The 12988-nt window shown below is 36.7% G+C and overlaps 1 protein-coding gene across 5 annotated transcripts in view; it reads right to left on the bottom strand.

Moving 5' to 3' along the window:
• Positions 1 to 584: 584 nt before the first annotated feature.
• Positions 585 to 12988, bottom strand: part of DCLK1 (doublecortin like kinase 1) — a 241396-nt gene continuing 228992 nt past the window's right edge. For 2 of the 5 annotated variants that reach the window (XM_027677739.1, XM_027677742.1), the window contains 2 exons: positions 10941 to 11014; positions 585 to 2297 (listed from right to left, as the gene is read on the bottom strand). In XM_027677739.1, the coding sequence (XP_027533540.1) occupies positions 2240 to 2297; positions 10941 to 11014 (132 nt within the window). In that variant the 3' untranslated portion in view covers positions 585 to 2239. Of the gene's footprint in view, positions 2309 to 10940; positions 11015 to 12988 lie in introns of all 5 variants that reach the window. The other 3 variants (XM_027677738.1, XM_027677741.1, XM_027677740.1) reach the window with 2 other exon arrangements.

Raw genomic sequence — 12988 nt, 5'->3', positions numbered from 1 at the left:
AAAAATAATCCCTGTCCTATCCAAATGTTACCTAATTACAACCATTAATATTACAATGGCAGTGGTTGTGCCCCATCTACTCAGCATATTCTCTCTTCAATGTGACTAGGGTTGGATGGTCATAGTCAAGGACCTCAAACAGATGCAACCCTTTCCCGAAACCTAAAATCTTAGAGCGTTTGTATGGCAGTTCCTTGGCCCCTTCACCTTCTGCCCCAGTGGAATTCTCCAACAAGGTGCTTATTTGCTTCACTTGGTTTAAGATGTTGTTACTCAGGTTCCAGACAGAGTAACTGAAGCCATGCACACGCCTTCTGCCCATGGACATACACTCAGAGATCAGAGTTTCCTGATGACTTAGATGACTTTCCACTAAACTCATAACCTGAAATTTGGTGTTTGATGTAAGCTTCTACTAGCAGTTCCTTCTACACTCAATGTAGTGAGACAAATGAAAGATGCACTTTGTAGGATGGAAAAACAGAATTTCAGTGTTTCTTGAAATACAGTTCCAACTAGATAGTTCCAACTAGAAGTGCAAAAGAGCTTTACACTAGCTCCAACAACTTGCAGGTACACATTTGCTGCCATATGAACAGTTCCATGAGCAAACACAACTCACATTGGGAACAATACTGTGGGCAACTAGCCTTGTTCCTGAAAAATTTATTTATGCTTCCCAGAAAGATCAGAAAAACTGCATATCATTTTGGGCAGCATATTGATACTATAAGCTGTATGATATGAAAGGAAGAAAGAAAGAGAGAGAGGAAACCACATTTATGTGACTTTTAAAAAACACTATGAGAAAACTTTAACTTTAGAGGAGAAAAATTCCATTTTATATGAGTAATAAGAGAAACTATAAATTTCACAATGGTATTTTTTATTTTAGAACACGATTTTGAAAGTTTCCTTTTTCATTCAAGTGAAATTCTGAGCCAGGTAATTTTTTTTTTTTCAAATTATCACATCGGAAGCAAAAGTCTACACAGTGTACTATTTTTATAGAAGCCACCTTTAGGATAATGGTCAAATAAAAAGCTATAATGCTGTGTTGAGGTTTTAACAAACTAGAAATATATATATACACTCTGTGTAAATGCCCATTTTATTAAATATTACAAATAGAACTGGTGAATAATTTTTAGTTTCTCCATTCTAACACAAAACTTCTGCTAATTCAGTTCAGGGTTTACACATATATTAAATTACTTGTCTTTTCCCTGATTTAGAAGTACTCTAGCTATTTTAAGGGTAGTTCTTCCATTCATCACTGTTAATCCTTTAAAATTACTCTGCTGGAATAACCAGGTTGTGCTGAGAGGATGCCTGTACATTTCTGAATGTGGCGCAAAGGAAACAGGAACTTCTCAACTATATCATTACATACTATTACATGACAGAACGTGTCCTCAAGCCACTTTCCAAGACTCAACATTGTCATTAGGAGAAAACTATATGGAAGCAACCTTTTGTGGCTATCATCATGTCATCTTCTGTAAACCATGAGGATGCCCTAAACTGAATTTCCCATTTAGCCTGCATAATGTCTTCCAATAACAGTCACTGTGGAAGTACGATGCAGGTTTAGAATGAGCTGCTGTAGAAGATACCATTTGTTTAATTTAATTTTCATTTTTAAGCCTATATCTGTAACTCCTAAGCAATAGTACATTTGACATATTTTTGGCCAGAAACAGGCAAGGAACTTCAGGATACTATAAAAGATATGTGCGTATAAAAGCAAAAAAGCCAGAATAAAACCCTAATGTGGGTTGTCAAGATTTAAGTTGATTGTTTACTCAGAGGGTTAACATGTGCTAAAATTACATACTGCAGTTCCTAGCTCCACTGATGAAAACATTCACTGCTTCTATCTTTAAATAAAAAAGCAAAATAGCCTTAACCCTTTGAGGATCATATTAGCAGCAAGTTGCAATCTAAACAGAGAACAAGTATTTCAATCAATTAGGAAATTATTCTTACAAAGATTCTGTGAGCACCCTTTTGCATTCCACCATCCCAGCATATACTGCTGGATAGATCAGTTGTAATCATTCCACACAGGTCTGAAGAAGTTTCAGGGTCTCAAAGGGTTAAAGCCAAGACTTTTGAGTAAAAGTGTTTTATTAAAAGGGTGAATTAGGTGAGCGAACAGTCTCAGATGAACTTGGTGAATAATCTTCCGATTCGGAGTTGAGTTCAGGTGGAGCTTGCTGTGCCTTATAACGTCCCCTCACATCCTGGTTGCGTCTTCGTCGGAAAACCTGCCTCTCCTTATCAAGAGCGGTGGTCTGGCAGGGGCATAAAATAAGAATAAATGAAATTAGGCTGTGTGTGAAATGCAAAGGTAATGAAAACCATGAGGTTTTATGTGGCCTGCAAATACCAGGGATAATAAATGTTCAGACCAAATTAAACCTCTTCTGTCTCAGTCAGGTCTGAAAGGTTGAGGCCACAACACAGCTAAATGCTTTAAAAAGTGCATTTCCCAAACCTTAAGAGGTAGTGTGACATCATCAAGCAGATACAGTGCCATATATATGAATGCCACATGTTCTACTTCTGGATGCTATTAATTTCATCCTTTAACAGATTCAAATTTCAAGCCAAATACCAACTGACCTTCCCCCACCCTTCTCAAAGTATAAATCTGTTTCTACAGGCAGGGCAGAGATGTACGCTTGTCTTTGATTTGACCTAATGAAGGCCGATACACACTCATCCGTGTTCAAGTCAGTGCAGTCATCTAACAAAGATGGATTGTGATGAAGTTGTCAGACAAGAGAGAAAAACGAACACCAAAGGGAGCTAGCCCAGCTCCCTGACACATCATGCTGCTCAATGGATGTTCTTAGGGAGAACACTGAAAAGCTGTGATGGAAAGACCCGTTTAGCCGGACCATGCTGTCTCTTCCTGTTAACCAAAGTCTACCGAATTAAATATTCTGCTAATTTTATCTCTGTCTATATAAGGTATCTAGGAATAGGAAAAAAGAATGTTTACTTGATGGTTTTACTTTTTGATGATTCTGTCACTATTAATAACCCAAGTCTTAATAAGATGGCTATAACTTCTAGCCACATTCTTTCTTCTGCTTTTCTGGCATATTTACAAGGTGACTCTGCAACCCAAGTAAGTGCAGCCTTAGTCTAACTAACAATTTCAAGCTTGGGACTGGGTTTTGCTGTTTTCTTGATTATGGGATATTAGACTGTAGTCCCTGAAATCACTGTAAAATTGTAAGTTCAACAGGATGGACTTGATTCAGCAAGAGCACTTTGACACATGGTTAGCTACTTCTGAAGCAGGGCTACCTTCTTAAATCATCACCTGTGACTGTTTTGGAAAAAGCAAAATGGGAAAAGGCAGGTGTCTAGTAAGAGGATATACAAAATGCAACCAAGTATCAAATCATGGCACTGGAGGCAAAGATAACTTTGAGAACTGAATAGGTTTCACTGATAAGGCTTGTAAAATTTGTCTCTATAATAAAAACCTATTGAAAAGATTGCACCCAAAAAGGCTATTCTGCTTCAAAAGATTTATTGTGTTCTCTTGAGATATGCATGATCGATTTCCCTAGAAAATTTACCAAGTTACAATGTGAGCCCCATAGGAGAGCAGAGATGTATTTATAGTCAACATATTTTTGAGAATAAAATGAAAACTAAATCCATCATAATGGTGCAGAATAGCATTATAGCAATCCACACTTTCAAATAATGCAACCAGCATTCAATAATGATGTAACAGAGACAGAAGGATGGGCAGGAGTACAAAACTACTATAGCAAATGGATTTAGTTAGGTTAAATTGATGAACTACTATTTTTGTATCTAGAACCTTTACAGCACTATTTTGAGTAAAATAATAAACTTTGTTAAGTTCATCTCCATATTTTAAATAATAATTGCTACAAAATCGAACACTTTTCATCCTCCAAAAATTTCTTTGTTTACTGCTTATCTTTTGGTTAAGAGCTCTAATTAGTACTTTCAATGCCTTCTACATTTCTTAGCCTTGAACCAATTCAGTTTTTGATTATTTTTAATGTGAAACAGAAGAATACCTAGATCATTTACACACAGTGAATATACTGCAAACAGTATGTAATTCTGTGTGAAAATTGAAAAGAATGGCATATATTACCACTCTATAAAATATAGATTTCCATTTAAAATATTTTTTTTTAATGCTTACAGGAAATAAGCATCTAGTTAATGTTTAAGCCACATCACATCACCCTGTGGTAATAGATACTCTCCCCTGAGAAATGTAAACATTTCTGGTTGAATAAATAAAAATACTTGTATTAAATTCCAATTTTATTTTTAAAACCTGCTATATGAGAATGGCAAACGTATATGTAAAATCTGAAGATATTTAAAATTAGATAAGTTACACAGAAGAAAATGTATAAGAATTTTTTTTAAATTTAGCCTAGGATATTGCTTTTTATAAAGGACAAAAATGACTAAACATCAGGACATCTTTTTAAAGATGTCTTTAAAAATAAACCCCAAGATATTAGCTTTCTACTATTGTTGGGAAAGCTTTAGAGACTTTGTTTTAAATCTATTTGTTTAAATATACATAAAGGTACTCCCTTGCTTAATAATAAAAAATATTAAACAAAATAACCCTGATGGTCTCACCTAATCTACCACCTCATGCTGCTGTAGTTTGTAGGATCAAATATTTCTGGCTTCCTAACCCTTCAGAAACTTCCTGCAATATTTTCTGACTGTGTTTTTCTTTTCATTTTTATCTAAAATTTTCCCTGGATTTGATCTAATTGGTCTTTGTAAAGACATGCTTGTAGACCCAGGGGCATTATTGTGGTTACTCTCCTGGGCTGAGAGACATTCAGAGCCTTTCTCACCCAAACAGCTTATCGAATAAAAATGTATAAAGTCACAGAGAGGCAAAATCAGTATTTATCTAGTGAAAGCAAAACCACACAGGTCATACTCTAATGTTTAGTGTTTAACATGTCAGAACTACTAAATGGGGCACTTCTGGCCACAGACAGAGTGCTCGGGCCCTATAGAACTTGCAGGAACAGGCTTATTTTGCCCAACGTTAAAATGAAGTTTGACAGTTCTCGCGTCTATAACACTGCTGGATGGTATTGCTGCTCTGCATTCTGCACAAATGAAATTTTTCATTTAATGATGTTACGGTTATTTTTTACCTCCAAAGAATTTCAAAATACGATAGATCAAGCCTTTGGAATGCAGAGAAGATGGTAAGATAGATACCTTTGAGCATTTCCCAGATTTCACAGAATATTCTGAGTTGGAAGGGACTCACAAGTCCAACTCTCTTAAGTGAACGGCCCATACGGGAATCGACTTCATTGATTGTGTGTGCTTTGTAAGTGCAATTTTCACCCACTGTACTCTCTTGTGCATGTGGGCATATTCCAAAAATCAGCTTTTTCATTATCATTGATGTTTTTGTAACAAAGGCCTCTTATACACATTGCCTTGGTTTAACAGATGTATTCTTTCACCTCCTGTTCATCTGGTGGTTTGCTGGTGCATGAACCAGTCCACTATGGATTTCCAGGGCATTTCTACTTCAAGCTACTCTTTCAATAAATAATAAGAGGATCTGAAGTGCACTTATGTTTCACAGGTCTGCAAAACCCAGGTTTTCATTCTCACATTTTGACGTTTTATTTTTCCTGGCTTGAGGTTACAGAGTGAGAACTTTGAGCACTGTATGATTGTAATGGCAACTAAAATGTAAGGATAGCATTCTTATTCAAGATATGCAGCTGTTCTCCTGCAATCCATATGAGGAAAGGTAGAACTTCTTAGCAGCAAAGTGGATTGCCTCTAATAGTTTGGTGCTGCTGGGTCTGAAGTATTTCATCAAGCACTAATGTATTTTGCATCAACATTTACTAATCCTGACACCCACTACCAAATGGTTAACAAGCCATTTTTGGAAATACATTTCATTTGAAGTAACAGAGCATGATTTTCAAATAGTTGTTTCTGTCACCTATATACTAAGGCGCAATTAGCATTTTTCCAGGATTTTTCTTTAAGGAGTGTCTTCATCCTGATTTCTATCACTTGATGTTACAGAAATCCTGAGCCATGCAAAATCATTTTTTTATTTTGGAAAAACTGAACTGTGTGCTTATGAACAGATATTAAAAAACTACAGCTGCTTTGATATATGTGTTGGATTTGCAGTGGGAAGAGCCTTATTTTAGTTGTGGGCTGATATTTTCTGTCAGGTCAGTAATTACTGAATTAAAATAACTGCATTTTATGAAAGTGAGCAGTGACTGTTATTCTTTTCACTTGTCTTAATTTACTGCTGGTCACCAAATATAGATATATATTAGTTTCATTAATAAAAGAACATTATTGTGCATTTTGCCTCTTAGTCCATCCATTATTCATACCAGGCAGGAGACTAAACTGGGGATGCAGCTGTTCATGTATTAATCTAAGAAACCCTTCCCTTCACTTGCCTTTATTCTGCAGGAGCATATTTGCAATTTGTTAGCAATTTTCGTGATGCTTTGTTTAGTACGTAGAATTACATGAACATATGTATTGAAACACTAGTATTTTTCTTCCAGTACATTCTTTTATGTACTTGTACGTGTATGCACAAACTTAAATGTTCACATCTAGATAAGTTTATCCTATTTCCTTAAACTTCTGACTAGTGACCTCTATACATTGAGATATGTAATGTCAGGTTTCCTTGCTGTAAAAATGATCATTAAACATTGCTCATGGCACAAGCCAGGCAGCCCTTCAGTCTCATTTTTTAAAATTTCTTTTCCATGGGTTTCTCAGGCTATATATATATATTTATACAAATAATATATATATATGTGTGTGTGATTGATTCATGAATCAAGACACTTTTTTGAGAGTACTTCAAACTTAGCAATGCACCTCAGTCCAGGAGTGAGACACTCATGTTATTTTTAGTCCCTCAGGCACAAGGTATAGCTAAGTCAAGTTACACGGTGATTTGGAGACGTGCAAATGACCACATCGAGGGGAAAAATTAATCGAGTGGATTTGAACCTAGACCTCCAAATACAAAAGGCCAGTGCTTTAGCACACCATGTAACTTCTGACATGATATTTAGCTAAAATGAAAGTAAAAAAGAAAGAAAATAAAATCAATTTGATATATGATTACTACTGTATTGGTGAGTGAACACAAAGACAAGTATTCTACGGACATAACTGCTGAATCCATATTGCTATATTTAAGTTTGTGTTTACTCTTTGACATCCCCCATTTTTAGAGACACAATTCCTCAGCTGGTTTCAATTACACGTGAAAGAGACTCAGTGCCAAGTTGTTTGCATGAGTGAATTTTGTTTATAGTTTGTAAATCAGTTGTGGTTTTTTTAGTCAAAGAGCAGGAGAAGAGATTTTAAATTATTTTAGATATTTGCTTGTATTTACCAATATTCAGTTTACAGAGGGTTTTATGGTACTAAAAATGGCACCTACAGATAGCAAGCCTAATTCCCAACTTCCTTGTCCCATCATCAAGACGTCTGGTTGTAACTTTTGACTTGAAAGTGTATTGTATCCACCTGGGACAGGTGTAAGTAACTTGACAGATGCAATGTAATGTGAATTAGGAACTAAAGATAGAGGATGGAACTCTGGGTTTGAAAATGAGCTATTCAGATACATTTTTAACTGTGAAAGTGAGAACTGTATTTTAAAAATCCAGTATTTTATGAATTCAATATTGACCGGATTGATGATTTTGTCAAGCATCCAATGCAATTCATCTCCTTTCTATTATCATTACATAGATAGATTATTAATGACTTTCCCATATGTTTCCTGAGTTTTATTTTGCCCATTTAGCTTTTCTACAATGTCTGTGGATATATAGAAAATAACATACCCTAACATTTCATTCTGATCTTATATATAATGCTACACCTACTAATATTTTATACTAATATTTAATGTTAGATACAATCATTCTGGTATTCCCTTGATATTCTGAATCAGCTCAAACTTCAGGGTTTTAACTGGGACCTCCAGGTCTTGTCCCCTACTGGTGCTGCTTTGGCCTTTTCTGCACCTCTAATTGCAGGGCTGATGTCCCAAAATCATTAGGTGGGTTGCTTTTAAAAGGTGTATTACTCTGGAGTCCAAATGATTTTACTCGTTTGTCTCCTGTATTTTTTCCTGATCCTCATATTCAAGGAACCATGTAAAATTTTCCGGGCACTATAGCTCATACCTGCTACAATAACTACTACTGTACATAAGGTTTGTTCTATTTCAGTACCTCAAAAAAATCATGTCACTTCCGTACATATTGTCCTCCTTAAAGGGAACAAAAGTATGCAGAATGAGTGATCAGAAAAATATTATTTTGAAGGAATTTGAAAAGGAAAGTCTGCTAGGCAGAGGAAGAAGAAGGTTTTCTGGTTACTGAAGGAGGAAATAGTGCCATTTAAAAAGTATTTTAGAAAACTGCCAGAAACTAGGGATGAAAACAAAAAGAGGAGTGCAGAAGAAACGTGTAGTTTAACAAAGGAAGCATTACATTTTCCTTGGGACTTGCTTTCATTTTTTTGCTCTACTTGTGAATTCAGGTTAATTTTCATAGGCCTGTGCTGAATTATCTGTTTTATAGATAGGAACCGATGAACCTTTTCATATGCTTTGCATCTGCGCTACTAAAAAGTAAACACTTTCTACACCAAAATGGTTTTATTTAGACTAAAATGTTGGTCATCAGAGCACTTGCTTGGTCAGAGGTATCCTCTCCTAGTGGATTTCCTAATTAAACATCTACGCCCAGAAGCCCTGCTCTCCCAGTTTGCCTTTCCACGCTAGGTGCTCAGTTTAGAAAGCCCTAATTATAAACATTGTTGTTACTGCCCCCAGCTGGAAAACAGAGCAGTTTATGTATGAATAAGAGAGATTATCGCCCATCTGCTCCAGCCCATTATTCAGGGATGTGTCATTTTGTATGCTGATGGCCATGCCAATGCTTTAGTCAAATGGCCCTTTTTTTTTTTATAGCTTTATTTATTTACCAAGTTGTAGAATTAGACCCTTCCCCCCCTACATCCTCAAAATGCATATGGTTTTTTTCAAAACCTGGGCTAAGCAGTTAAACTGAGTCGAGGCCAGTCTGAGGAGATGCTCGCTTTTCGCACAGCCTCCTTTTCTGGTGGTCTGCTCCCCCTGAAGGTGGAGTTTTAAAAGATTCAAACATTCTGTATAGTAAATAGGAAGATAAATAGAGCTCATGCGAGCTTCCCCCCATTTCACAGAGGAGGCATTGAATTTGCAACTCTTTGTCAAAGTTCTGCTTGACACAAAATGCCATCTTTCCTTCTTAAGCAGAAAAGAAAAATTCCTCTAATGCTATGAAGCACACACAGAGCTAAAACTGGGCACTCAGGCCCCATTCACCTCTTCTTCAAACCAAGAGGCACAGATGCTGGGCGGCGTCAGGGCTGCAACCTGTGAAGCATGATGCCAAGTGACAAGACAGATCAAGCAGGTTTTGCTGTGCCCTCACAGGTCATGGTAGGTTTATAGCCACTACCACAAGTGCAATAGGCTGGAATTAGATGAATTACAGGTACTGCTGCACACTCCAGCACTTGGAGTGAAAGTCTTTCTCAATTTTTGCTAGCCAGTGTACAACTGATGGATTGGAACTAATTTTCTACTTTTTGCCTGAGAAATAGGCTTAGTTTTGGTTTTGGGTTTGTTTTTTTTTCTTTCCCCAGAACATCCATATCTGAAACTACGTAGCCCTTAGTGTGTGCACAGGGAACTGTTAGGTTTTATGGAAAGCGTGCTGTAGCCCAATCCATGCACTCGGTGAAATGAACCAGAGTGGGAGTTATACTTTACTGGAAACATTTGCAGTGACCATCTCTGCTGTTTTGCTAATGTGGTTAATTTGCTGAGTTTTTACAAATCTCTCACAGACAAGTTTTTAAAGGCAGTGTTAGAAAATGCAGGTTTCACAAGAAACTTATAAAAATTTCTCCAGCTATCAAAATGTAGGTCTTGTGAGTAATAAGAAAGAAAAAAGACAGCAAGTAACCACTTGATGGAAATCCAAAGACTCTAGATTTATTAAGGAGGTGTGTGAGCCTCTCGTGGGCTATCAGACCTGGATCCCTCCTTGCCCCTGCTGCAGAATAAGCCCCTCCCTCCCAGAGACCCATTTTATCATACAGGTTAAGCCAGCTAACGACAACCCTGGCACAGTTACACAATGAAGAAAAATATATTCAAAAGACTCATGCAATATTTTAAAAAATAACAAATCAAAATAAATAGGTATCAGAAGGGTTTTAAAAAGAAAAGAGAAGGAATGCATTGTTAGAAACACAAGCTTACCAGCACATACAATGCATCGTATTTTAGTGAACTTGGGAGAGTTTCTACAGCCCGTGTTATGTAAATGCATTGTTCCATCTAAGGTAAGGATTGTGTTTAATCGGTTTAAAATGACAGTATATAGCTCCATATCTTGCATGGAAAAAGAGGAAAATATATGCTGAGAGCCTGTTGCTACTCCGTGTGTTTTGAAACAGGAGCGCAGGGGAAGCAGATGCCTTAACAAGCAATAGGGAGGGGGAGGGTGCGTACTTCAGCATATCTGGTAGATTTTCTATATACACTGTCCTTTTAACTATAGGGGAGATTGATATTGAGCATGTGCGATGAAGAGAAAGCTGGCAATGTGGGTGTGAGGAATGGGTGAAGAAAGGGAATGAAGGGGTGTGGCATCTCAATCAAGGTTAAAACGAAACTGATAAAGCAGCATATGGACCCGATAACAAATCAAAAAGCATGTTTATCCACTGAAGGAACTGGTTAATGGAGACTGCCAGCACGTTGCCATGGAAACACTGACTGTTGGCGCTGCACCATCTCATACCTTATCCAATACATTCCTGGTTGTTGGTAGTAGTCCAAAGACCCTGATCTCTTGATGGTAAACCCGTGGTCCAGCTGAGCAGAGAGAAACGGGGCAACTCAGTGGATCGACATTAGGCTAGAGAATTCAGACTCCAGAGCAAACTGTTCCTTATTTAGTGCATATTTACTGTTTTCACTTTCAGAAGGCTCTTATCTAACATCCTAAAGCTACCTACTGCAGGAAAAAAAAAAGGTAAAGAAATAAAAGAAAAAGACACTAACTCTAGATTTGGTCTTACTAAATTAGAAGCCAATTTATTCAAACTAAAATGGAATTTGTTAAATAGATTACTTAATGCATAATGCATTCATTTAAAAGTCTGACAAATATCTTTTTACCTCCAAAGACAGTATTGCCCTTTTAAGTTGCACATACCAGTAATAGAATATTATCTTTTGCAATTAAACTGAGAAGTTTAATAATTAAAAAAAAAATTAAATGCAGTGCAACCATCACAAGGAGCAGGCTAGACAGACTACACAAGGCTTAAATTAGACTGCTTCAAAATCATGGAATATGTAAAGACGAAAAGAATCACATTTTGATACCCCATCAATCATGGTAATTCATTTCTAAAAATGCGTTAACCTTGGAAAGTAGGACTACTCAGAGCCATGAATAACATTGTTTATCATTTCAGCTTACACCTCATGCTCAAAAAGATAATAGTACAAAACTATTTGGTTTAAAATTGCACCAATTAAAGTCAAAATGGAAATGAACTTAACATTGTGTCCAGGAAAGTATGCCAGTGATATTACTTAAGGAATACAGATTTTTCAAGTTTAGTCTATCATTAGCAAAATCATGTGCATAGGAACAAAGAAAATGTGTTCTTTTCCCTAACCCTTCTGTGCTGCTCTAACAGACGGAGGAGACATCATTTAGCTGAATTAAATAAAATTTTATGGGAAAATATCTACAGAGACACTCTGCTTTAAAGCTGTTAGTTGCAATGATTTTCAGATTTTGCCCTAGGAAGAGAAAAGGTCATTTTGTGCTTCAATAAGAGTATGGCATATATTTCCAATACTGATGACAGTTTCTAATTCTAAATCAGAAAAGCAGTTCAATGCACTTCAAGGGGAGTTAGGAATTAACTGCAAATTTGAATTTTTCTTGATGACTCCCCTTCAATAATTTAATAATTTATTCCATTTTGTTAAAACAATACCACTTTCATCTTATTTAGAATTATTTAAAGGACGCTTCCTGTTTAAAACCATAGGGATCTTGTACCTAGAGTTAAATTTGTGTTTGCTTAACTACACTGGTCTGCTATTGCCATCTACTGGCTTCCTTGTATGCTGCACATAAAACACACAAAAGGGATGTTTTTCTAAAAAGCAGATTAAAAATATTGGCCTAAAATTGAATAGCTAAAAAATAATACAGAGAAAATGGCAAGAGTCACTTCCTAACACGAGTTGGAAAAATTTTGGCAGTGTGGAAATTCTGCCATGAGAAACCCGACTGTGGACAATGATCCCAGGACAACACAGATAATAGATGGGAAGGGATAGTCGAGACACAGGTTCGTCTTTAAGGCAAGCAAAACTTACAAGCTGAATTTGGCTTCTCTTCCACACCACCCAAGAAATCCCATGGCTAAAAATACCACTTGGCATTTGTAATTTTATTTTAAAATTGGTAGAATGCAGGGCAATGACCCCCCCACTGCCTTCCCATTGCCGGGGCCCTGAACCCAGGACCCTGTAAGCTAACAGAGAGCTGCACCAACTTTCTGAGCAGCTTTTCTCCTTAGCTGTTCTACTCAATTCCTCTGCATCTCCAGACAGAGATGCATTACCAAGACAGAGACCTCATCCAACCTTAACAGCAGATTAGCATTAGTCTTTTCCTCTGTCTTAACACTGGCAAAAGTACAAGCACAAAAGTGATGACATACAGGCAGAGCTTTAACACTTCAGACAAGGACACATACTAAACGATGCTTGGTTCATACAAGGAATTACAGCACACCTCTGTGTTGCAGAATCATTCTT

The sequence above is a fragment of the Neopelma chrysocephalum genome, unplaced genomic scaffold, assembly GCF_003984885.1.
Source record: "Neopelma chrysocephalum unplaced genomic scaffold, ASM398488v2 Primary Assembly neopelma1_43, whole genome shotgun sequence".
Classification (NCBI taxonomy): Eukaryota; Metazoa; Chordata; class Aves; order Passeriformes; family Pipridae; genus Neopelma; species Neopelma chrysocephalum.
This window is presented reverse-complemented; position numbering and strand designations above follow the sequence as displayed.